A 27,250-nucleotide genomic window follows, 5' to 3' on the forward strand; every position below is an offset into this window, starting at 1 on the left:
CTTCATGTTTTACTTATTTCACAGAAAAGGCCTCAGTGCTCAAGAGAACTTTAGAGAAAGGCTGACCCGTCCTATTTTGAGGCTAACACGGTGGCTAAACTCTGAAATGAAAAAGGGTCATGAATACAATTGAAGCCATGTTTCAGCGCTCACGTCATACGTGCATAAATATTTTCACAAACACAAGTTATGAATCAGACAAACATGCATCAGCAGGGTGTGTGACAGACAGCATGCTGGGAAGTCGTGTCCCGCCCAACTTACTTCGATGGTACTGTCCAGTGACCCCACACTGTTCCTACGACCCCGCTTCCCTGTCACCCAATCAGAACGAGGCAGGTTAAAACGTGGTTGCACATGCATTCTTCACTCAGTGTAAACACAGTTTTTTCCACTCTTTGATCTGTATGATGTCATGAAAAGGGAATACCCTTATATGGTCATCACCTACACCTTCTTCCTGCTGTTCAAACTTTTTATTAATGAGGCTGACCAACCTGATATTTACATACTTATGCATCAGTGCTAATTAACAGAAGGCTGTATTACTTGTATTGGCTGATTAAATCACAGCAGTAAACCACACAGTTTCCACAGTAACTTTTTGCATTTTCATGCTGTAGTTCCTACAGTTATCCAGCAGGGGGAGACAGAGCACCACAGCATCACATCAAACTTCCATCTTACAGGCATTTTACCATTTTAGATTTCATCAGTTGCATAAGAGCACAGGTTTGCTCTGACTCGATACATCATACTAAAAACCTGGAGCTGCAGAACTTCTGTCGCAGAACAGGCAGAGCGAAAACCACACACACACACTCAAAAAAATGAATGAGGTGGATTGTTCAGTGTATATTAATGAGGTCTTACTACATTAGTTTTAGTTTGTATATGTGTACATATAGTATGTATATTTACAGTACAGTATGTTGTGTTTGTTGACATATTTTCAGGTGGAAGCAGAATATGTGAGGATTACTACTGCTGCACATGTTCCAAGGCTTTTTACACAACTTGACCAATACACTGACCAGCTCATAAAAGTCTTCAAGAAAAAAGGAGGCGTTGCAGGGAAGAAAATTAGACAAACTTTGGCCCCAGCCACACAGGTGCGTTATTCTGTTGGTAGCAAAATATTATGGCTAATAAGATCATTTTCAAATTTAAACAGCTAGTGTATGGTAGCTGCACAGTGCACTTACATTTATATTAAGCAAGACAAAGTTTGGTACTCAAAACGTTGGAAAATTTAAATTACCTAAACATATGTAAAATCTGATCCCTTGATTTAGGTTAAACCAGAAGTGAATGTTTTTATGTTATGTTTTGAATGCAAAAAAGATGATGTATTAGTTTGTCTTTACCTCCATTATGGACATATATAATGTGGTGGAAACCCTGCCCAACAGGTTAACTATTCATGTCCATGTGATGATTAGTTGGTCTTGTGTACATGTCTATCTGTGCAGTGGATATGTCATTCATTTTGCGTATAATGTGAGTTTCTGTCATCCTAAAGTATATCTGTTTTCTCTTCCTGTATCTCTGCCACTATCTACAGAAGGAAAGTATTGAAAAGGGGAGGGAGTGTGTCCTCAGGGCACTACCTTTTTACCTGAATGAAGACCCAAGCATCCTCTTCAAAGAATAATTGGTTGGTAATTTTAGTTTAGTTTTTTATCTGTATTAAACCAAATTTTGAATAACTAATGTTGTTGCATGTTGTTGTTGTTGTAATTTGCATGGAACCTGTTTAAATGTTTTGGGAAATCTTCTTGTATACCCAAACTATTTCTATTTATCGTTGAATCTGTAGTCTGAAATAGTGGCACACTGGGGTGCATGTTCCTAATATTGTGTTTACGTCATTAAAGGGTAGCTTTGGCCCTTTTTCTTTCTTTTTTAAAAACTGGATGCCATTTTTCTATGTTTTTGTGTCTAAGCTACAGCTGTTCAGAGGGAGCTGGAACAAATTACCCTTGCTATCTTTACCATCGAAAGAGCTGATGCCAGCACTCCTCCAGCCGATGTGGGTATAACCATCTAGTGTGCCCTGCATGACCTGGAAGACCTGGCCTCTGCATGTGCACTCTTAATGGGTGGGATATATGCACTGAATCTCAGTTAACCTCAAGACTGAAAGCTTTCTTTGAAGTACTTCAGAAGCTCTTCCTTCATCTGTATGTCAGCAGACTCTTGACCAAGGTACAGTTGCTCAAGAATACACTGAATGAATAAGCCAACCTTTAATTTGGATGATGAATGTTCTGTCAGATGGACAGAAGTTTTTCGGAGGCTGAATGGGAATAAAATGGTAATTTGTAAATGACAGATAACGGGAAAATTACATTTAAGAGAAATTTAGAACATTTTGAAAAGTTTGTAAACTACTACAATTTGAGAGATTTTACTGTTGTGGGGGGCTAGTAAGAGACAATCAAAAGTATTGAGATTTAAAGGATTTAATTGAGAGATGATACTGCACCAGAAATGTTGAAGGGTGGTGTGTATATTAGCGTTCAAGGCATATTGTTATGAGGTGGAAATATGTTCATATTCAGTTTGTGTTACATTGTGTGCATTGTAAAGGTAATTGCAATACATACTAAAAATAAGGGTAAGTTAGGAGGTTGATCTGATATCCTCGTGTTGGTGTTGTTCCCAGATCATCATACTAAATGTTGTTCCAGGATCAACATTGCAAGTGACCAATCAGAATGTTGTGACGTCATACTTTTGCGACTTCGGGAAAAACCGGCGTAAAACAAAAAACTGTACTTAAGCTGCGTGAAACCGCCTCTGTCCGCCGATCAACTGACCCTGACCCTAACCGTAACCCTTTAATAAACAGTAAGCAGAATTGATATTGTCCTTGCAACACTGGAATTTCATAAATGCACGAATGGCTTGGCACGCAAAAGAATAACGTCACAACAATGTGATTGGTCACTTGCAATGTTGAACCTGGAACAACATTTTCATGATGGTCTGGGAACAACACCAACACGAGGATATCAGATCATCCAAGTTGGGAATGCAGGATGAATGTATATTTTGTGGACTTTTAAAGACGAACAATTGTTTCCATGTTAAAATGTTTACATCTGAAGTTTTTTGCCCAAACACTGGTAAAATAAATGTTGACAGTGGCGAGTGTTAAATGGTTACTGCTGTGCTGTTGCAAAAAAACTGAACGCTGACAAGCTGTTTTATTGTTAGACCATAATGTTGGCAAGTTTTGTTAAAGTTTTATTTGGGATGTTGATGTAATTTTCTTTGATTGCTAATATCAGTGGACTATTATTATTATTATTATTATTATTATTATTATTATTATTATTATTATTATTATTATTATTGTTGTTGTTGTTGTTGTTACATAAATTTTTTTTTAATTGTGGCTGTTGAGGTGGACACTTCACTTTGCATTGTTAAAGGAAAGCACTTCATTGGCATTGTGTTACTGGACTGACCCTAAGCAATCATTGCAAATAGCAACTTTGCTATCCATTTTAGACACTAAAAGAAAAAAACACTCACAGACCTTACTAGCATCACATGTGCATAACTCAAGTGTCATCTTATCAATGTGTTATGTGATCTTCAATGTGTTTTTTTTTCTTCTTCTATTTCTGGTAGATACAGACATTTAATTTAAAGTCTTGATGTTGCATCTGTCTACATACTGTTAATTACTAACCCTAATGAGCTGTTGTGTTTTATTTTGGACTGGATTTACACAAATGCTCACTGAATGTGTTGGCAATAAAAGAAATTTTAAAAAATAAGTTGGATGTACTTAATTCATTTGTGTGGAACCTGTTGACAAAATAGATTTATGTAAAACTAATTAATAAAGCACAAGGTGGCTGAAAATATAATATTTGAATTAATCTAACTTAAATTTAACATTTTACTGCCACAAATAAGAAATGTGTTGAAGTAACTAAACTATCTAACCTGAAAATATATCATCTATGTTCATACAACATAACTTGATTTAGTTAGTCTTAAATATGTCTTGTTAATCTTAAGTAGTTTTTTTAAATTAGTTGAACTAAAGATTTTTGCTTTAAACTAACATAATTCAATTTCGTGGAACCTGTTGACAAAATTTTAATTAAAGTCAACGTTTCATTTTTTTGAGTGCATCTGTAACATGTGAACAAGGTGAGCCTCGCATCGTACACCTGTCCTCACCTGTCTCCGAGAGGTCTCTGAGCGACGAGCTGAGTGCCGTGCGCTTGAGTCCGTCCACTGTTGCGTACGTGTCGTCGAGGCTCGGCCTTCCCAGGGTACCGTTCACCACCTCACTCTTTAAGGTTCCTCCACCGCTGTTTGCCCCGCCTCCTTGAGTGCCCATGCCTCCCGGTCCTCCCCCTGTCAACACGCCAGGACGCATGACGCCTTTCTGCTTCTCGAGCTCAGCTGAAAGGAAAAAAGAAAATCAGGAAAGCTGTCATTAACGACAACTCGCTGGATCGCTGTTCACTGCAGATTTGGAATCTACTGCTGGTGAAGTCAGGCGTGGAAGCTTGAAAGGCAACACATGCAGGCTAAACAATGCATTTATAACACTGAAATATTTGAATTTGCACATAAATAACTGAATTATAAGGCTGGAGCCACAGTGTCAGCAGTAAATTTCACCCATCTATTTTCTGCCCCTTATCTTGGGGTGTGGGCAGGCCTAAGCAGAGATGCTCTCCCTGTCAGACACCAGAGTGCTCTCAGCTGGACATGCCTGACACCCCTCACCTAGGACGCGTGGAGGAGGAATTCGATGTGTAGAAGGAGCAGCTCTTTCCTAAATAGCCGAGCTCCTCACACTGCCTCTAATTAAGAACCCAGAAGTACGCCACTCATATTCTTCTGCTCACTAGCCGCAGCTTGAGTCCACAGACGAAGGTCTGAATGTAGATCGATCGGTAAACCGATAGCTCAGCTACCTCTTCACCACAACAGGCAGGTACAGCATCGCTGCAGACACCACACCAATCAATTTGTCAATTTCCTGCTCCCTTCCTCTCTCAGTAGTGAACAAGATTGAGATACTTGAGCTCTTCCTCATCCTGGGGGAGCAACTCATTCCTTGGTTGCTGAAACCAGCAGCAAAAGAACTTCAGAAACCCCAAGGATGGTCCACGCTGATACTGGGAGGTGTTGTACTCGCAGACATATGGATGCTAAAATGCTAAGATGAGTTGACAGATATAATTGTTTGGCTGTTAATATATGTGAGCAGCCTGCCAAAGTGAAGTCTGTGTGTGGGAAGTTCTTCATGTACCGTGACTGCTGGCAACCGGCCTGAACTCTAATGGTATAACAATTGATGTATTATTAGCTGCAGTGAGCACAAATCCAGAAGAGAAAAGAAATGAGAAAACAGATTCTGAAAATAGTCTTCCTCCAACGGCACACCCTGTCCTAAGCCCCGCCCACAGTGCATACTCCAAATCAGCTCATGTGAAACCCCGCTCTCCAGACTCAAAGCTCTACTGGAACTCCTCCGCTGTGTATGAAAACACCTGTGATTGGCCAAGGTTTGTCTAAAGCCTGTGAGCAGAGCCCAGATGAGGTGCAGAAAAATGGTTATTTAAAAAAAAAAAAAAAAAAAAATTGTCCAATGAAGCGACTTTAATTAAATAGTTATTTGTACCTGTGCAGCAGACACGCTCAGAGTAAAGTATCTGGTTCTGTCCCTGTAACGATCACCGCTAACAGCTACAACCACGTCCACCACAACCTTTGTGTCCACTGCTGGTTTCAGTACTGCTTTGTGTAATTATCCTTCATTTAAGGTCCCACTGAGCCTCCCACTGCTGTGACAGGAACACTTACACTCCACCCTGTACTTCTCCATTTCCTGGACCTCTGCGATGCTCTCTCGGAGGTCAGAGGTGAAGCGTGCCCGGTCCTGCTGGCTCGGAGCGTTGAAGACGATCAGAACCTTCCTCTCTCCTCCGGGGTTCGCGGACGTCAGCCGGATACCGTGAGGATAATCTGAGTGAAACACAACACAAAGACATTCAACCTCATTAGTCCTCTGATCTCTGGAGGGTTGGGGGTTAGAAAGATGATTGTTGATTAACTTGAACTATAATAGTTTCCTAAAAAGTAAAAGGACCCCCAAATTTTGCAAACACCAGCCACTAGATGATTGTTAGCATTTGGCGCACCTGTCAGCAACATCCGGTTAGATTTGCGTCATGCTAGTGTAGCTCAAATGGTCTCAAAGTATTTAAAGAGGACACTTTGCCACGCCCTCTATTTTCGCTCTCCTCCTTTATGTTTGATTACATGATTGGTGGTGCGTACCCTGGAGCTGGGACGGAGTGCCACCAGCTGCAGCTGTTTCAGCCCAGCTCACCAGCACAATGTCATCTCTGCATCAGCAGTCAGTCCTGGTTCAGCCGTCTGTTGTTATCTCTGCTCCTGAGAATTCTGTTTAATCGCTCATGTTTCCCTTTGTCTGCACTTCTTTTGGTTCACCCACCTCCAGTTTCCAGACCTGCTTTGTCCTTTCGATGCTCTTCCCTGCTTCATTCTAACCCGAGCCCCAGCTTTGGTCTCAGTCTCAGGCTCTCACTTACAAATCCAAGCCTAACTCCCAGTTTTCCACCCTCCATTTCTAGCTCCTTGGTATTTTCTCTGCTAAGCTAACACCAGCCCAGCTCCTCACAGGCTCTTTGTCAGCTTCCTTGCCGTGTCTAATAAACTGTCAGTAACCTGTTTGGGGTTCAGACTGCCTCTTTGTCACGTTTTTTTGTGATATTTTTTTTCTGGTGTTGATAAATGGTCAAAATATGTAAAAGAGAGAGTGATTCAAATGAAAAAGAAAATACCTGCAACTCAAATCTGAAGTGATGATCGTGGAGGCAAGAAAGACGCTGCTGCACGCCCGCGTGCTTCAGGGGGAGCAGAGTGTCTTTTCTTGTTTTTTTGGATGTGGATATTTTTTGGAGACACAGTGGAGAGGCAGGTTACATGGCCTGCTGTGAACAGAACTCAGTGGCTGCAGTATAACATAAATAAGGTTTCCCTGCAGAGCTGAGAATAGGAATATAACTCTGATGAAGAGCACAGTAACGCTCCCTGAAAGAGGAGTTCATAGTGGGAGTCTAATCTAAGGGACATCCAGAAGGATGGATCCATTCAATTTTTTTAAAGGGCTCGTTTTGCACTGATTTCCTTCCCTCAAATCCTTCCTCACATCTCCAAGCTCTGCAAATCAAACAGATGTAATGTACGCCTCAACGTGTATGGATGGAAAGCCGGAGGCAGACATGCATTAAAAGGAGGAGCTGGGGTGGAGGTGGGTTCCAAAGTGGCTTGCAGATGTGCAGCAACTGTATGCATTAAAGCGCGTTTTATGTTGTATTGTTTTATCTGCTTGGATTGACAGTTGTACAGACCCTTTGTTCAGTAATGAAACTGAAGTAATTTAACAGCCTGTACTTTGAAAATAATGAATTGGTATTTGGAGCAATCTGTGTTATTTCAATTTCATCAGAAAACAGTGTGCTGATCTCTGAGCCTCACCCCTCCTCACGGGCGGCATTAATCTGATTGAGAAAATAAGATTTGTGTACACGCACACACAAACCTTCCTACCTGCCTCCCACGCGACGTGCGCACACACAAACACACGCACCCACGCGGCTGATGCATGACTGTGCTGATGAATCACATGGGACAATCTGTCCTGGTCTCAGTCATCAGCGCCCAAGACCCATTTAGCTCCAACTGGAGAACCAGAACTGTCAGCAACAAAAAGCACCAAGTGAACGAGCTCTGAGGCGACACTGGAACAACCGACATATACGTGACACAATGTAATGTGATGCAATCCAGTCAAATACAGCGTAAGGAACAGAAGACAGCTCAAAATATTATCATCTCTGTCTCACGAAACCTACAGCCAACAGTCTTCTTTCTTTTTCAGAAGGCTGCCAAAGTTTAGTTTTAGCCATGATGATGCTGAGAAATAAAAATAGGAAATCTTTATATCATGTGTTTATTGAGACTAGGATGTCATGGCTGTGAATCAGTTACCTTAATGTTCATCACAGCAGCTCATGAGACTGTCCAGTCCTGCTTTATGGCTGGAAATATGATGTGAGAGCAAACCAAGAATCATCAGCTTTCTTACAGCTTTGGTTTGATTACTCCCCCTGGATATTCTTCTTGTCTAGTACGGCTTTAAACTGATAGCTTGTTGTTGTTAAAGAACCTTTCACTCTGAAACCTAAACTGAATTAAAACGAAATAAAAACAGAAGCTAAAGAAAATGAAAACCCTGGAACTCTATTCTTCACATCTCTGGTATGGAACAGTTGGTTAAGTTAAGGAAAAGATTCAAATAGACTCTAACATAATGCTGACCACAGGTTTGAAAGCAAATGTCTCACATGATCACAAATATTTGTCTGTGTAAAGAGCTCCTTTAACTCTGTGAACCATACAAATGGCTGTTTGTGCCATGATTAGTAGCACTGCCGGACACATCACAGTGGTCTGCCACAAGAAACACACTGCAAAGACCCACACCACTGCCAGGTGAGAGCAGAAGAGATGAGAAAGCCGAGCATTGAGAATGCGGCTAAACCTGTGACTCTGCAGAGGTTGTTTCAGAGTTAATGTGAGTGTGTGGAGCAGGCTTCATCCATGTGTGCCGGCACAGTCTCAGAGATAATCTTATGGCTCCCTACAGGTATGTAATGTCCCTGTTAGGTAAGCCACGAGTTTGTGGGCGGCTCTGCTACATAATAAACAACCTCTTTCTGAATTTGGGAGCTGAACTCTCTCTCTGAGCGAGGCTTCCTGTTAACAGGTGCTCAGGCAGATCTGAAACGCCAACAGCTCCAATCTGCTGCATGCAACTGAGAGCCAATTCATCTCTGAAGAAGTAGAGTCTTGGAAAACATGCACACTTGTGTCAGGAATGACAGGAGATTGCATAATCGTGAGCTGTGCAGAGGCGCAGTCTGATTTTACCCAAGCAACACAGGAGGATTTCTATTATATCAGGAATGCTCCCGAGAGCGAATGAAGCTCTGTGGAGCTGTGGGATACACAATGGCATTTTGGGGGGGGTAATCTTTTTTTTCTTCTGATGACGTCATGGCAACAGCCACGGTAAAGCCTCCATGATGTGAGGCATACAGCCTCCTCAGAGCATCACCTTCAACCACCACCAGCAGCTGCTTCTTATACACAAATGTTTCTGCTGTGGTTTCACAGACACTCCCACTGTCTCGTTAGATTTTTTATTTTTAACAAGGTACAACAGCCGTCTCCTTTTGTAAATCCTTAATGGACCAATCGGTATGCATTAGCATGAGTTATCTTCTAATGCTGCTGAGGAAGGACTGCTCAGTGACATTTGACAGACTGGATAGTTAAAGCTTACATGTTATGGACCTCATTTATTTTAGCGTCTTTGAGCAAATGTGATGCTGGGGTATGAAATTAAAGTACACTAATATTTTGTTTATTTAGATGTTGCATGAAATTGCTAGGCAGGTTAACTATACCGGTTGGTGGTACTGTGGTAATGTTTAGTAATGCACTCTGTGGGACTGGTGCAGAGCAGCTGTGGTGTTCATGGTCAGTGACATGAACACCACAGCTGACAGCACAAAGTTCAATTAAATTTAAGATGTTGATGCTTACCCTAATCAAAACAAATAGACGCCTCAAGGTGCTTCATATTGTATGTAAAGACCCAACATTAGCACAGAGAAAACCCCAGCAATCAGATGAGCAAGCACTTGATGACAATAGAAAGGAAAAACTCCCTTTTGACAGAAAGAAACCTTTGGCAGCCATCTGTGACAGTTGGGGGTGATGGAGGAAAACGGGACAAAACAGAGTGGAATAAAAGCCACGAGAGTCTGTGTAATATCTGTTTGGATGTTGCTGAAATCAGTTGGTTAGATGCCCTTTGAAGAGTACTTTACTCGTTTCCTTTTGTACTCTGATTACAGTTCAGCATCTGTACTTTTTCTCATGTAGTTCAGTAAAAAAGTTGAATCAGTACTTCAACCTTCATCAGAATATTTGTCAGGACAAGTACCTGCACTTTTATATGAGTGTTTATTTTGGCCACCTCTGTCAAACAGGGTTAATGTCGTAAAGTGGCACATTTTAATCCAAACAATCTTTTCTTGACCAAATCGAGTGTTTTTTACTGTCTAATCATAACTACTGACTGAAAGCAGAAATAAGAGACTGACCACAGTGGTTTAGCTGTTATGGCTGTGATTTATGTTACAGTGTTCTCTGTAAAACAGGACTACTGTCCCTCAGACCAATACTGTAGCAGCCTGTACAACAGAGAGAGTCACCAAAGGATGCTCGGTGTGCAGCTGGACACCTCTGGGGCTGAATACATCCAAACACTGTAAAATGTCCAACCTTATACAAAGAAAGAAAGAAAGACATTTAAAGCCTGACACAAAAAGCTGTGAGGTGGGTTACTTTTTATAACTCGGATATCTGGTTACTGGAGTTATGGGTGCAGCAGCTTACACTGACAGACTTCCTCACTGTCATGAACCTTTCCGTCCATCTTCGTGCAGTTGGTCTCCTCTGGAAAATAGTTTAATGTAGTTTTCTTACAAATAATACGGCTTACAGTGTCACCTATTAGCTCGTTTACTGTTTGCACACTTTTAATTCGAAGATGAAAACTGCCGGCTCCAACAATAAATAAATAAATAAACAACACGGCAGGTAGCAAAATGCTAGCACTGGGGATTCAAAATGTTCAAAAAGTGTGAGACACATGGTTGATTCCATAATCTGAGGACATCAGGAAACCCCAGTGCACGCGCGTGAGACACGGTGTGGATTTGTGCCCTTTTAACTGCACCCAGCAGTGGTGGTGGTGTAGGCACTTCTAGGTGCTTCTACATCACTTAGCTGTTAAGATCCATTTAATGGCTTCAAATGAGACTTTAGTTTTGTGTCAGCTGAGATTTTGTGGGAGGTTCTGCATCGTTTCACGTACATATTTATACATACAGGCTCTTTGAGAGAAAGGGGTGGGTATGTAATTTCAGAGCCGAACTCTCTCTCTGAGTGAGAGATCCTGTTAACAGGCGCTCAGGCAGATTTGAAACACCTCCAACTCCAATCTGCTGCGTGGAGCTGAGAGCCAATTCATCTCTGCTGAAGAAGCAGAGGCTTGGAAACCACACACGCCCACACACACAAACAAACATAACTCTATAGGACTGTGTTAACGTTGTTATTGAAAAATGTTTTGAGAAACGTTGTCAAGCAGCCTCGTTTTCAGGTTGACAGACGTATATTTAGGAAATCCTGTGATGTGCTTCCACCGTTCCTTTCAAACACGGCTTGTGTTGTTGGTGCTGTGCTGACTGACGGTGTCTGTCTTTTAAAGAAACGGCTGGCAGATCATTGTAATTGGAAAAGGAAGTAAAATAATCTTTTGCCAAGTGATTATTAACAGATTGTTGAGAATATTTCCAACTAGGACAGAACCTCCAATTTTTGTTTTTTATATGAAATCCAAGAGAAAGTGTCCTGCTCGTACCAAACGAAGGCACGTGACGTGAAAAACACAGCCTGTCGTGTAAATGTTGGTCAAGCTTTTACAAAGGAGCTGCAGTTTTAATTATTAACCCACTGAATGCATAAGAAATAAGAACATGTTCTTTTGTGTTTTGACTGCCATATCTAAGCCATTATTAACTTTCAGGTAAGTTAATGTATTTAATGTTTCCCCTTTTTCGACTCGCTGACATGTATAATATGTATTACCCACCTGACGGCTGTGTCTGGATGTTTTATGGCACCAAACTGCAAAAACTCACCTTCACAAGTCCAAAGGATGAGAGAGATGTAACCTAAAGACGGCATTTGTGGCTGGTTGGTTCAACACTTGTGAAATGCCCCAACAGACACCAGATGTATTGTGATAATGTTAAAGACGGATCCTGATGAATTCCCGTGACTCCGACATTTGGGACGGTTTTTATTTGAAGCATCGCAGACATGCTGAGTGACACAGGCACCTCGCAGGGTGACGTCTCGTCTCCTTAAACCCTCCTTGTGGATATGCTGTTACCAGATCGCTACACGTAGCTACGCTGCAGCTTTCCGTCCCCTCAGACTGTACACACAGCAGCTGTACAGCCCTTGAGTACTAACTCTGCATCTGTTAAACCTCTGTGAACCTCCTTTACATTCTGCCATGAGTACAGCGATAACACAATGACAACCTGCAGCCGTGTAGCCTCGTCCGTTAGCATGGACGGAGAGTCTGACATTATGATCAAAGAAATCAAGAAAGCTTCATTTTGAACTCAGCTGGTATTTTACTGTAGCTGATACCTCCAATATAAGGAAATGGAGGCACATTAGTTTAGACTTTCCACATTTTTTAACGTTTTCAGTTCCCATATTCATAACTTTTATTTTTATTTCTTAAAACATGAAGTTAACTAGGAGGTATTTGCTTACTGAAGCAACTAACACTTTCTCCATTTCCCCTGCAATCAGCGATACCAAATTACGTAGGACGTTCTTGGAAAGAGACCTGCAATTATGTGAAAAGCTGCCACAAAATTAGCAGGAAGTTGCAGGACTTGTAAATTAAACCGTTGTAATTCTACAGAGATTCAGCATGTTCAGATTCAGAGTTTCTCATAAAGAACAAAGTATTTGAGTAGCTCGACAACAGCAGCATCTTTTTCAGTGGGATGTCAAAAATATGCTTGGAAATATCCTTAAATCGAGCAAAGCCCTGAGAAGTGAGCTGGCAAATCCATACAGACAACACGTGTGCAGCAATCAGGGTATTCATATATTTACAGCACCATGTGTTTCATGCATGTGTGACTGTTTTCAGTGCGCCTGCTGACTGCTGGGTAAAAATAGAGTCAAGCAAGTACAAAAAAGAAAAGGAGACATAGAGACTAAAACGAGAGAGGCGGAGGAAGATGGATGAGAGGAGGCAGCAGAGAGCAGTACTTACAGGTGTTTTGGAAAGTGTGGACCTGCATGTCGACCAGAGGAAACGATTGTCTGAAGCTGTACGTCACAGAAGTCTTCTTCTTTTGGAAGATCTTTGTCACCTGAGGAGGAGGAATTAAAATAAGGGAAAAGAAGGTAAAGAAGTCCTGCGTGAAAATACACACAAACACCAAAACACCGACAGGTACTGTGTCGAAAACAAGCAGATGTGCATCTGTAAAAAAGTTTAAAAAAGAAACAAGTGAAAAGAGAATATAATTAAAATCTCTCCGTGGGAAGCTCCTGGTGACTGCAGACACAAAACACTGTCTTCCCTCAGAGAGTTCAAACCATAACCAGCGAGTGAAGACTAAACGAATCAGCGAGTGGAGAAAAACGAAGGTCAAAGGTCGAAATCTAAACCAAGCTCTCCCAGCTGATAAACCTGGGGCCTGTCTCAATGTGCGTACTTGTGTTCTCGTGTACTCGTGATACGGCATCAGTCGGAGACCAAGTACTGTTCCAATTCGAAGTACGCATCAAGCCGAGAACGCGAAAAAGTCCCGGATGTGTTCTCCGCCCGTTTTATCGAGCATGCATCGGTGGTGACTTGTGTGGACTTAGTACAGCTAAATATCCCAGAATGCATTTCGTCCAAAACTCAAACGCGGCAATGGCGGACGAGCGGGGCTAAAAACGTTTAAATATTACTCTTTCTGGGTCACAAAATAAACTTTTAAGTTATTTTCAAGCGTGTAAACTTCAAATATCTGCTCGATTTATCAAGATATCATATATTTCCAAACGCGCTCCGATGTTTTCGGAGACATCCGTGACCCGCCAGCTCCATAGCAGACAGCGAGGTCGAGGACTCCCGGCACATTGTTTCCAACCCCCCCCCCCCCCCCCCCCCCCCCCCGCGGTCTTTTCGCTACTCAGGTTAAACAAACCCCAGCAGCTGTCTATTGTATTGAGTGTCCACTACAATAAAAATAAAAGCGTTCTAAGCGTTCTTGTTTTTATTAAGACATACATGTACACTATTTTTATTAATAGAGATTTCACTGCTGAGGTTAAACATGATATATAAGTCACGATTAAATTGGGCTGTGATTAAAGTTCAGCTTCATAACATATTACTCACAGTTAAATTAAGAGGGGACGGCAGTAAAAACTCCGGACCTGTGACATCATCAAGTACGCTGGTCTTCCAATTGTCCGTGCTCGCGTTCTCAGCAAGTCCGGACTCGCGTACTTGAGAATTGAGAAAGGGCCCTGGACTTCTTACTGATTTTGCTTCAGCTACTAAATCTTAGCAGCACTGCCTAAAAACATAACAGCAAAAATCAAGCAGCATCTGACCAGAAAACTGAGAATTTGAGCCAAATACTGAGCGTCTCCTTAGCTGCAGTTTGGTCTCCACTCTCTCCAGTTCAGCTGCACTCGCTCACTCGACTCTAAACTCTGCAGTTTGCTGCTGAGCAGGTTGTTGAAGCATGCATGACGAAAACAGCGGAGAAAACCAGAAACGTAAAGTCTCAGTGGAGAAACATGAGACCCGATGGGTAAAACTCGCTGACAAATCCTGGTTTTTTTGGTCTTTTCTCATAAAGTCGCGCTGTCAGACTTCCTGACATTTCTGGAGCACTGCTTAAACATGAGCAGGGCATTATGGGATAAAATGGTGCTCCAGTGATGCAAAAATCCTTTTATCTCACATGTGAGTGAATCTTAAGGTTGTGCAAGAATCGGTGGTCACACTGGTCCTTAAATGGTGCAATAACCAAACACACACTCTGCAAAGTCACACTAAATGACTCTGTTTTCCACTAAATCCACAGCTGACGGACCAGAAGCGCAATGCAAACTGAAACCTAACCTTGGTTTAGATTTAAGTGAGTTGTTCTGGTGACTTTATATCCCTGTGAGAAGCAAAAGCACATGTCACACACAGAGTGCATCGTTTACCATAAGCAGGTCGTTGAACAGGAAGACTTCTCTCTGGTGGACGCCGCTCCTCTGAGCTCTGTTTGGATCGGGAACCTCGAACAGCTGACAGCAGCACACCAACCTGCGATGAGGCAGCGACAGCACCTGCAACACACACACAGACAGACACACACTTCTGTGACCTGCCCTGTATCAAAAGGTTATTATGTACTAAAAAAGAGGCAGGGATAAAAAAAGACCATAATTGTAGTTAAATGCAATGATTTATGTTAAAGCATGTCGGATTTTTGATCTCTGAAATGTGACTGAATGACTGTGTGAGCAGAGTTATGTCCCTGCAACATAAAATCAACTATATTCTCGTGCATAACACAGATAACATTCCTGACACTGATGTGGGACCTGCAGAGTCACATTGTCAGTGGACTGAGTGATAACTCAAGACTACGGATGGTGGAACATACACAGTTTTATCCTGTTACTTAAAAAGTCATTATTGATGCCACTTTAGTTATTTATAGCTATAGTGTTGTAATGATAACAGTAATTACATCTAATTACATTAAAGTATCAAGCTGAAACTGATACTGAAATCCTACAGCGATGAAATCCATGAAACCTGTTCAAACACATGCAAAGGATCCATCCATCCATCCATCCACCCGTCCATCCATCCATCCATCCATCCATCCATCCATCCATCCATCCACCCGTCCATCCGTCCGTCCATCCATCCATCCATCCACCCACCCACCCACCCATCCATCCATCCATCCATCCATCCATCCATCCATCCATCCATCCGTCCATCCGTCCGTCCATCCATCCATCCATCCACCCACCCACCCACCCGTCCATCCATCCGTCCGTCCATCCATCCATCCATCCATCCATCCACCCGTCCATCCATCCATCCGTCCGTCCATCCATCCATCCATCCATCCACCCGTCCATCCGTCCATCCATCCATCCATCCGTCCGTCCATCCATCCATCCATCCATCCACCCATCCATCCATCCATCCATCCGTCCATCCATCTCTACCGATTGTAAAGCACTTTGGTCAGTTCTGTTTTCAAATGTGCTATACAAATAAATTTTGAATTTGAATCCATCCATCCATGTGATTTAAAAGACTGAATAGACTCGGCGGTACGAACATGAACAGGGAGGTTATTCCAGGTGCTACGGTTGCAAAGGCCCGGTCACCTCTCGACTTCAGTCGAGACCTGGGTTGAGCTAGGAGCATCTGATTGGACGATCTTTGTGCTCTATTGTGATTGTACAAGTGGAGGAGTTCGGAAAGATAGCTGGGCGCTAAATTATTTAGAATATTAAAAGTGAACAAAAGAATTTTAAAATCGATACGATATTTAACAGGGAGCCAGTGTAAGTTGGCTAAAATTGGAGTGATGTGTTCATAGATTCTTGTACCTGTCAAGAGATGCGCAGCTGCATTCTGAACTACCTGAAGCCGGTAAAGAGACGAATGTTGGAGGCCCAAGTAGAGGGAGTTACAGTAGTCCAGTCTGGATGTGATAAATGCGTGGATTTGGATTTTGGCTAAATCAAAAGCTTTGCTGTTGCTATAAAGTTAAGTTATAAATAAAAACCCATCATGATGCTATTTTTAAAAGCATCCACCTGGAACCTTTGTGCAGTGTAACAGATATTTTCATCTCGGGGTGTAAGAGCGTCTTACGGGTTTCTTGCCGACCACCATCCTCTCCACCGCCTGGACCTGGGACACGTGGTCATCGTTTGTCCTAAGCTCCCACTTCTGGATTCTTCCATAGATCGCCACCAGCAGGTCCCGGGGAATGTCTTGACCATTATCGACACCTGTTGGGATCACAGGTAAGAGTTTGACATGTATCTTTTGTGCAGGCACAATGTTTACTCCTGTTTTATCATCCGGTGCTTCCTTTCCTCAGTTCATCCACATGGCTGGCTGCTGTCTGCGACTGTGATCTCAGTGACTGTCTGTGCCATGCTTAGTCAGATTTGTTCCAGCTGTCGTCAGACAAAAATGTGTCATTCTCTAAAAATCTGACGTTAAGCGTTTTGGCTAAATTGATGAGTCACAGACAGAAACAGCACAAACACCAGCAAAGTTTCACTCTTAGCTTCAGAGCACACTGCAGTGCTGCACCGAGTGTTTCATTCTGGATCTCATCAGTTAAATGACATGAGAATGAACAGCAAACTGCTGTGTTGTTTTAGCCACATGCTAACGGTTAAATAATGCTTCAAGCGGATAAAAAATCCTTTAACATGGAGCGGACATTGTCCACACCAGGAGGAGGTCAAGAGGTTTCAGCCTCTTTCCTAAACTGTAGTTTTACCATTTATTTGTTGCAGGTTTATGAGGTTTTACATGACGACAGCCTGCAGCATTTCTGCTGCTCTCAGACTCAAACACTGATTTTAACATTTTACAGCCCTGCATCGTTTCAGACTGATTATGGGGGCGCTGCTATACGGACCACGCAGGTTCTTGATGAAGTCCTCGAGCTTCATCTTCCTCTCCGGCTTCACGTTGGGGCTGTACATGTCTGTGTTGAGGAGGATGATGGCAAAGGCCAGGATAAAGATGGTGTCTGGATTCTGGAACTGCCGGATCAGCACCGGGTTACAAACGCAGTATCGCTGACTGCAGAGCGAGAGAAAGGGGAGCATCACAAACTGCACAGACGACTCAGCTCTTTGATATTTGATCAAACCCTCCGCGACGCCGTTTAATACCTGAAGGCCTCCACCAGCCGCTCCACCCGCTGGGCTTCACCCTGAACTTTGATCTGAGCTTGGAACTTCCTCAGAGCGTCGTCCAGATCCATCCCTGAGAAATCCATCTCATCCAGGACACAGCTAAAGAAAGAGACAGAAAACGCTGATCATTATCCACAAACGCATTCCTTAAGCCTCGTCTTCACCTACTCCTGACAGCTCAGAGGCCTGTGAAGCAGGAGTCGGGGTTTAATGTGGTCCCTTCAGGTTTAAGGCTGTGTTTCAATACTATGAAGGTAGTTAATGATTCTCTGAGGTACATCACCGCTCATACCGCCTTACCTGGTGCAGAGCATGGTATGTTTAAGATAAGATATGAAACCACTGCCTATTGACCCACCAGTTCTCTGGAAAACAGTGTCAGCATTTCCAGAAGATCCCCCCGAGGTAGCAGGATGTCCTGAAGAGTTAGAGGTTATCTAAAGTCGTCTTTCTCAGTAAATATCAATAAAAAATACAAATCCGTGCATGGATGAATTTATTGGATGGGATGATATGATTCAACACAGTGATGTATTACAGGCTTTGTTCATGTTCTCAGTCATTTCTCTCAGACTGTGAGAGCTGCAGCTGAAACGATCTGTAAAAGCAGACTTAAGTCACTGGATACTTTAATTACAGTCAGATCTTTCTGTGCTGTTAATGATAAACACATTCACTGCCAGCTTTCCTCCCTGGCTTTAGATAGACTGCAGCTTTCTTTCTGCTTCACCACCCTGTGAAGGTATGTCTTTCAGCCCAGTCAAAGCTAAACTTTCACTGTTTTCAATAATTATCGCTCAGTTAGGACAAGCCTACCTTGTAACCACATAAACGCAGACACCTGTCCACAGTAAAACATTCACTGAAAGGACTTTAACATTTGCACTCACTCAAGGACGTCTTTGTTGAACTGCTGCCGGCTTCCCAGAAACTCTCCGATCATCTGCCTGCTCAGGCCTTTCCTCTCCAGGATGAAGCGGGCGATGCCCACTGGCGTGTCTGACACAAACCCCCTCTCGATCAGGTACTGGATCCCCTTCTCTGGCTTCCTGTAGACCAGAGGAAACACGGCCTCTTAAGTTGTTTGCTCTGGGACTGAAATTCTTTTTATTGGTTGTCTTGTTTTTATTGGTTGCTCCGTTCTACGCTGCTGAGAAGTCTAATATTTTGGCTTTTTAAAATTCTGATACATAAAAAAAACTCCTCTAAACTTAGAAACTTAATTTCAGTAAAACATTCAGAGAGTCCAGAGAATTCTCTGTACACATGGGACCAGGTTAAAAACCAACACTGGATGGCAGTGCTCTCTTCAGCCCCTCCACACGATCTAACATTTAAAGCTAACATCTAACTTGTTATCAACAACAGTACGGGTAACTTAAACGTCTATGAAGGCATCATTAATGCTGAATGAAACATTCTAACAACACGACTCACTAACTTCCTCAGAGCGTCGTCCAGACACTCTGAGGAAGTTCCAAGCTCACTATGTGTTAACAGACCTCTCTGCATTGAATCATATCTGTTATTAACCTCTGTCTCTCTTCCACAGCATGTCTTTATCCTGTCCTCCTTCTCTCACCCCAACCAATCCCAGCAGATGGCCCCGCCCCTCCCTGAGCCTGGTTCTGCTGGAGGTTTCTTCCTGTTAAAAGGGAGTTTTTCCTTCCCACTGTCGCCAAAGTGCTTGCTCATAGGGGGTCATATGATTGTTGGGTTTTTCTCTGTATCTATTATTGTAGGATCTACTGTACAATATAAAGCTCCTTGAGGCGACTGTTATTGTGATTTGGAGCTGTAGAAATAAAATTAAATTGAATGACACTGCTGCTAACAGTGTGGGTGCTTATCTCTCCACCCCCCTGCTCAGAAATAAGGACACAACCAAGAAGGCTCTGAACTGTTGTCAGACGAAGAAGAGATGGTCTGACACTAAGCAGCCCTGATTGCACACTGGGGCTGGGTTACATATGTTGTTCTGTTTGCTGCAGTATGAGCAGACAGTTTCCTCCATGTTGTACTTTTGTGTCTGACATCAGGTGTTACTGATCTGACTTATGCCTGGATTCTTTGAACTCACAGGAGGCCGATTATTGCTCTGAGTCTTCTGGATTATGTTTGCAGACGTTCTTACTTGTTGAATAAGTTGAGTCCAATGCGGTACTGCCGCCGCTGCACCACGTCGTTGTTGAACGCAGGTGAGTCCCAGCTATGACGGCTCTCCCTTTGATAGGTCTGCTTTCCCAGCGCAGCTCCTCCGATTGGCTCCCGGAGGCTGTCGCGGGACGAGGAGCCGGAGCTGCAGTTGTTGACCGTTGTGTCATCGTTGGAGTTGGTGGTGGTGGAGTTGACGCTCTCGTTGTCTCCATCAGAGCAGAGCAGGTGGTGGTGGTGGAGGTGGGGGTGGTGAGCGTGGTGCTGCTGCGCCTCCATGCTTTGGAGCGCAGAGGAGGACGAGGACAGCGGCGAGGGCGTCAGCGGTGGCAGGGGGGAGAGAGGTGTGAGGGGCGGTACGGGAGATGGCAGCGGGGAAGAAGGGGGTTCGGGGTAAGCGTGAGGGAGGTGGTGGTGTTGATGGTGCAGGTGGTGGTAGTGGTGCTGGGCGAAGTGGTGAGCGTGCTGCATGTAAGGGCTGCCGCCGTGTCCGTGGTGCATGTGCATCATGTGATGCTGGGTGTACTGAGGGTGGTGGTCGAGGATGGTGGGGAGGTGGGGGATGGGTGAAGGGTGAGGGTGGGGGTGCTGGAGTGGGTGAGGGAGCGGGTGCGAGGGCAGGGTGCGGGCCGAAGGCATCGGCAGGGGGACGTTGGAGGGGCTGCGAGTCTGTCCCTGCGCCGTGGCGACCGAGCGGCCGTTGGGTTTGTGTTTGATGGTTCCCTGCGGAGATTCGGCTTCGCTGCTTCCTCCGCCTCCTCCTCCTCGCTCATCTTCTCCGCTTTCACCTTCCACTCCTCCCCCCCTCCTATCCCTCTCCCCACTTCCTCCCCGCTCGACTCCTGACGGCTCCTGTTCGTACACCAGGCGTCCGATAGACCCTCGCTCTGACCTGAAGATGGGAACGATACAATGAATTATGACTGCACATCTTCTAGTCACCTGATTCTAATGGAGCAAAGCGGTAATCATACTGACGGAGGATTGTAAGGATGTGGAATGGAAAAATACAGGCTGTTATATAAAGTAAAACTAGAGGTTGAGCCTATAAACATATGAGTAAAATCACTACATTAGAAACACAGCAGGGTTCAGGCACTTTAATAAAGTCTCACTTTCATTTAGACCTCCTTTAAAAGGTGAACGTAGCTTCCAGGCTTGACGGTGAAGTAGAGCTGGGCGATAGAACGAGAACGATATGTATTGCGAAATAACTTTTTCTCGATAGAAAAATTTAACTATTGCGATAGGCCTCACCGCTCTTGTTCTCTTAAAAAACATAAAAAAGAACAGCCAATCCAAATTAAGTAGCGCAGAGCCGAACCAATCCCAGCTGCAGCGTCACGTCACGTGACTTGTTACGTACAGCACAAGTGCCAAGCCGCACATGTGTATTTGTTTGGGAAGCCGCCAGCCGCCGTGCCGCCCGGGTAATGGAGGAAATGAGTGTTCCGACCAGAGAAAAATCAACCGAGAGCGTGACCGAAGAGAAAACAGATGATTTATTTTATTTTTAGAATTAATAATTGCCTTTTGTGTAGTTTGCAATATTTGCCTTTATTTATCTGAAAAAGTCTCATGTTCCTTAAGTACATCTACCCTGTTGAACTTATTATGGGAAATAAATATTTAAATCAAAACAAGCTGCTGATTATTTCACATTTTACTTGTGAGCAACGGCACATTTAAATCTTACAAATATAGTTATTTGGCTGATATCGTGATAGATATCGTTATCGCCTGAAATGAAAAAAAACATATCGTGATAAACAATCTCATATCGCCCAGCTCTACACTGAATCATTCATTAAAGTTCCTGCAGTGTTTCTAAGGGTCAACAGTGACGAGCTGGAAGCTCATCTTTTAAATATGGACTTCATGTGTTCATGTGAAGTATTGACTAATTTCAAACGTCTTGCAGGAATTTTGTGTTTTGACCGTGCATGCGGCCTTGTCCTACAGCGCCCCCTGGTGAGGACGCTCGCGTCTGCGTCTGTTTTCATGCAGATTCTGAACGAGTTCATCCAGAAAGTGAAACGAGACGTTTAAGTGCTGCTGACCTGTCGCTCATGTCCACTGAGCTGTCGCTGGGCGGTTCGATGGTCAGGACGGGGAGATGTCCTCCTCCTCCACCCCTGCCTCTGTACTCGCCCCGACACTCTGTGCAGGGGGTGCTGCTCCTCCGGCTCGTGTTGCTGCCTCCCTCCGTCTCCCTGCTGTCTTCTCTCCCCCCTGCACTTCCTCCTCCCCCTCCTCCCCAGTACTCTGTATCAGAGCTGGAGGCGGGACGGGACAGCGGCGAGGAGGGGAGGCAGCCTTCATCCATGTACAGGGTGACATCACTGAAGGAGGTAGCGGTGCTGTCCTCATGCATGGAGGCACCTCCTCCTGCCCCCGCCCTCCCCCCTCCTCCCCCCGTCCGGCCCGCAGCACGTCGGGAAGATGTCGTGCTGTTGCGCCACGCACACTGTCTGTAGTCTTCCTCCTCGTCTTCCTCCTCGTCCTCTTCCCCTTCTTCCTCCTCCTCTTCTTCCTCCTCATCGCCCTCCTCTTCGTCCTCGTCATCGTCCTCCTCTCCATCTCCTCCCGCTTCCTGTGAGTCTTCACGGCCGGACTGGCAGGTGAGGGAGTCGTCCATGGAGTCTGCCAAGGACTTAACCTGCAGTGCACGAACGTAACGTCACGACACAGAAAATACAGAGAAAATATAAAGAGAAAAAATATCCCGAGCTGACGATGAGAAGGTCAGAAGAAGAAAATCGCTGCACAACTCCTGTCAGGAGAAAGACGGCTGTGGAAATCTGCACTCATGTTTCTTTCTGTTTGTTTGACCTTTGCTGAGAGACGGCCAAGAATCTGCCGCAGGATGGGAAGAGACTCCCGGGGATCCGCTCTAATCACTTCTGATTCATTTTCATTTAGCTTCAGGAAACTCTGGGACATCCAGCACTTTATAACAGATATACAAGATATCATCTGAGTTAGGCTGACTTCTTTGTTAGTTTTTAATATAATATACATCTGTGTGTGTCATTTGCATAAAAAAGGATAAAATCATGTTTGCAAATGACATGAGTACTCGGAGGCACAAAAATGGAAGATGAGTCAGGAAAGGGGCAAAAACAGAAAATCGTTTCTGGTTAGGAAAGGATTAAAACGATTACTTTTCTGCTTATCAGGAAAAGAATGACTCCACCAATCCTACGCGGATATTTATTTGTTCGGTTTTAGGCTCAAGGTAACAGCTCCTGCACAATCCTGCGGGCTTTTAATTTGAAACATCTACGCATACAAATATGTTAAGGTCTGCCTATTAGCATTTTCTAAAACTTTGAAACACATCTCCTGTCTCAGAGGACGGAGATTCCTCAGCATCCATTGGCCCCAATCAATGAACATTTACTTCCAAACCTGCACTTCAGTGACTGTTTCAGTGTTAATTGCTGCCCTGACAGCTGGGACAGCAGCTGCTAACAGTCCTGTAGTTGAAAGCTTGTTTGTGGGGCTCCACAGGGATCCTTGTCTGGGCCAATTCATTTTCCAATAATCGCGACTCTTTTAAGACCATCCAGCATTTAGCAGAGATTTTCTCCCTTTTAAACTCATAATATTCAAACACTTCTAGAGGTTAACTGCTGAAAATAAAGCTTCCCCAGATTCCTATTGTATTTACTGGCAACCTCTGATTTAGTAGCTTTATAAACCAAACTGAGCAGTTTTGTTTCAGCTTTGGAGAATCTCAAAGACTCAAAGACTTTAATAATCTAGATAGTATTATGTGTGAACTAAAAAATGTACAGATTATGACAAAATGAGTTTATTTTCATTGATCAGCAGCAAGTCTGAGATTACTTTTGAAACTTTACATATTACTTTTAAAAGGTCGGATGGTCCTGAGCTATAACTCAGACCTTTTGAGGACTTAAAAAGAAGCAACTGGACTTCTTTAGGTTCATGAAGGTGTTTTACTCGATAAACTTCACCAAGCAGACACACCTATGGCATCAATTTCAAAATCCTACGTCACCTCGTTGTCAAGTTATTTCATTCACAAGATTTTCAGAAGATTTGACCTCTGAACTCAGGTAGGCCAAGGTTACTTAGATCTGAACTCGTCTAAGAGTTTTAGTAGCTACACCTATGGCATCAATTTGAAGATTCTAAGTTGCCTCGTTTTACGTTGCAGCCCCCCCCCGCTCTGTCCACGCAGCCCCCGCCCATCCATCCACCCATCCTTGCAGCTTGGTGGGGTAATAACAATACCCCCACATCCTTTTTTGCCTGAGGAATAATAATTACTATGTATCAACAAACTCTTTTATGAATGAATTATAATTATATTCCTTTATTGTAATAATGCTGTGCACGTTTTGCACATGTGTACTTCAGACCGTGTTCTTTAAACATTTTTCATGACTGTTGAAGATGCTCAAACATCTCTACCTGCTTAGAGAAGGAGTCGTCCACATCTTCGGCGTCCTCTGAGCCCTGCTGACCTGGCGGTCCCTGACCCTGTGGTTGACGCTCATCAAATGAGTACTGCAGCCATCGAAGAAACAACGCATCATTAGAACAAACCGAGCAGAACCTGGTGTGTTTCATTATGTGCTTTTTTACAAGTGTGTGTGAGAGTGTGTGTACCTGCATCCTCATGTTGGACAGGATGATGCGGCGGGTCATCCTGCTCTCTGAGGCGGAGCTGCGAAGCCTCTCAAAGTTCTTGTTCATGCGATACTGCCTGAACGCCGTCTGGATCGTCTTCGCTGCCCGCCGGGACACGAACGGGCCCCCGTACTTCCTCTCAAGCATCTCCACCTATCAGGCCGTACGATCACGCAACCAAACAGAGAGGGAAGAGCAGAAACGATCTTTGCATTTACAGGAAACATGAAACAAAACAGCAGAAACTTTCAGCGAACCTTTGTGATGTTGCGTGTTACGATGTGTGTAGTTTTGTGTTTTTAGTGAGTAAACCGAAAATTATTACACCGCTCGGCACATCTGACGGTTCCTAAACTGCAGTGGAAACAAAAGGAGCACGGACCAATAAGGAGGTTTGTTAAATGACGCCTCGTGCCTCCAAAGGCAGCTCTGCTCCTTAGCTGCTAACATTTCTAACTATATACCTTTACTTTTGCTTCATTTGAAAGTAAATACATATTATTTCACTAATTTTTCTCTTCCCTATGTAAACCTCCTTATTGGTCCATGCTCCACGTTGCTGTGTCTCTGCCTCTGTGTGCATTACGGATAAAAGGAAGGGCAGAAAATAAAGGTGTCCTGATGTGTCCTCTACCCTGCGGGTGATTGAAAAGGCTGCTTTGTAATGGAGGCGATTACATGGAAAACCTCTCACAGGAACCACTCCAGTGGTGTTTTTAGAGGTGTTACTTATGAGGCCGACTTGTTGTGGCATTGTACCTTCTTGTCCTGGAGGTCTGTAGAGAGCTCATAGCTGTCAGATAGAGCCTTGCAGCGTTTGCTCTCCTCCTCCTCTTGCTTGCGGAGCGCCAGGCTGGCTGGCTGGTGTCGGCTGCGCTGAGCCCAGGCGAGGCTCGCTGGGCTGGGGGGCGAGATGGGTGAGCTGCCCTGGAAGAGGACATGATGAGAAGACATGTAATCAGATTTGATTTACTTCTGCTTTTATTTATTCAGGGTAACTTCAGGGAGACAGTACACATAATCCACTGATACAGGTTTTACTGTCAGACTGTTAATTTGGTCAACAAAAAAAAAGTAAATGGTTTAGTTTAATAAGCTCTCAGCCGAACGTTGGATTAAAAAAAGAGATCAATGTGTGTAATTTATTCATTGGAATAATTTGATCCACGGTTTGACCTCTGTCATACAGCATCAACATCTGTTCCCCTGCCCCGGTGACCCACGAGATATCGCTGCTGTTTCAACCATGTTTGCTGGTTTAGATCAACTTTGTGTTCATTTGAAGCGAGCCCTTCCACCTTAAATGTCCCACTACAGCAGAACGGGGCCACCGAGCTCTTCACAGAGGGGATTAGGATTTTTACAAATGTGGCTGAAGGCGACACCTCCTTTCATAAGCTTCAGAATAAACTTCAGACACCTTTAGTAGCTGCAGATAGACGGTGCATGTGTTTTAGGGTCGGTACCTGTGTATGTGTGTGGGAGGCTCCCAGGGGCCCACCGGAGGAGGGAGAGCCGTAGGGGTCACAGGGGCTGGAGAGGGGGCTGTTGCTATAGCGATGGAAGGGAGGTGGATGGCCAAAGGATGAATCAGAAAAGGTGAGTGCCTCTGGACACTGAGAGTCGCCCTCCACACTGCGAGGAAAGAGACAAAAACACGAGGAGAACGAGAGGACGGGTTATCCATCTGCAGATGCTGCTGATTTCAGGTGAAATCACGCTGAAATAATGAAACAGAAGGTGGGAGAGAAGCTGTGGGATACAGAGAAGGAGGAGGAAACTTGATCCAAACAACTGAGAACAGAATCAGGACGGCAAGAAGGCAGAAGAATGGACTTAAAGAAAAGGAAAAGAAGAAAGGAAATCTGTTGGACAGATGGTGAGGTGGGGAGGAAGAGAAGGGAAAGGAAGGAAAGGAGGTTAAAGAGCAAACTGGAAGAAAGGGAAAAGAGAAAGATGAATAGATTCAGATAAAATAGCTGCACACTGACTAAACCGGACAAACTGACAGAACAAACCACACTTTACCAGAGTGTCAAACCTGACAAACTGGACCAAACCAGAGCAAACTGGCCTAATCCTGACTGCAATGAACTGGAACGAGTTTGTTCAAATCGACCATAATCAGATAAATCTCTGCCTCCATCTCACTCCATCACACCAACACTCTGCAGGTCCTTTTTCACTATATCCATGAATCTTCTCTCAGATCTTCCTGTTTTCCTCCCGCCCGGCAGCTCCATCCTCATCATCCTTCTGTCCAGAATATCCACCTCCAAAAATCAAACCACAAAACTGGACCTTACATAAAAACAAACTAAACACATCAAAAGGGTCAAATTAAACCCTTTGAACAGAGTCAATCAGCTGGATCAGCAAGACTAAGTCAGATAAATACAAACTGAATGAAAAAGACCAAAACTGTAGCAAACTCCAATAAAACAAACCACAAAAGAATGTTACTGACATTTATTAAATGGCCTAATCACAGTTACAACCCAAACACAGTGGAACAAAAGTTCAACTGCACCTAACTGGGTCTAAGCTTGAAGAAACCCAGCAAAACCATCCATCCATCCATCCATCCATCCATCCATCCATCCATCCGTCCATCCATTCATCCATCCATCCATTCGTCCATCCATCCATTCGTCCATCCATCCATTTATCCATTCATCCATCCATCCATCCATCTGTCCATCCATTCGTCCATCCATCCATCTATCCA

General features: G+C 43.9%; 1 protein-coding gene and 1 long non-coding RNA gene across 8 annotated transcripts in view; one reads left to right on the plus strand and one right to left on the minus strand.

The window, feature by feature from the left end:
• The window catches only part of LOC101464467 (IQ motif and SEC7 domain-containing protein 1), a 179,572-nt gene that overhangs the window by 8,226 nt on the left and 144,096 nt on the right, over positions 1–27,250 (minus strand). For 6 of the 7 annotated variants that reach the window (XM_076878324.1, XM_076878323.1, XM_076878321.1 and 3 more), the window contains 14 exons: positions 25,989–26,157; positions 25,282–25,449; positions 24,304–24,675; positions 21,921–22,519; positions 19,841–20,752; positions 18,597–18,755; positions 17,683–17,805; positions 17,424–17,590; positions 16,640–16,779; positions 14,956–15,081; positions 13,010–13,109; positions 5,845–6,006; positions 4,204–4,431; positions 265–314 (listed from right to left, as the gene is read on the minus strand). In XM_076878324.1, the coding sequence (XP_076734439.1) occupies positions 265–314; positions 4,204–4,431; positions 5,845–6,006; positions 13,010–13,109; positions 14,956–15,081; positions 16,640–16,779; positions 17,424–17,590; positions 17,683–17,805; positions 18,597–18,755; positions 19,841–20,752; positions 21,921–22,519; positions 24,304–24,675; positions 25,282–25,449; positions 25,989–26,157 (3,475 nt within the window). The remainder of the gene's footprint in view (positions 1–264; positions 315–4,203; positions 4,432–5,844; positions 6,007–13,009; positions 13,110–14,955; positions 15,082–16,639; positions 16,780–17,423; positions 17,591–17,682; positions 17,806–18,596; positions 18,756–19,840; positions 20,753–21,920; positions 22,520–24,303; positions 24,676–25,281; positions 25,450–25,988; positions 26,158–27,250) is intronic. The other variant, XM_076878325.1, reaches the window with a different exon arrangement.
• On the plus strand, positions 873–3,252 carry LOC106675493 (uncharacterized). Its single transcript, XR_001341949.4, has 3 exons — positions 873–1,112; positions 1,565–1,657; positions 1,947–3,252. It is a non-coding gene; the product is annotated as an uncharacterized LOC106675493 (long non-coding RNA).

Source organism: Maylandia zebra, linkage group LG20 (genome assembly GCF_041146795.1).
Source record: "Maylandia zebra isolate NMK-2024a linkage group LG20, Mzebra_GT3a, whole genome shotgun sequence".
Lineage (NCBI taxonomy): Eukaryota > Metazoa > Chordata > Actinopteri > Cichliformes > Cichlidae > Maylandia > Maylandia zebra.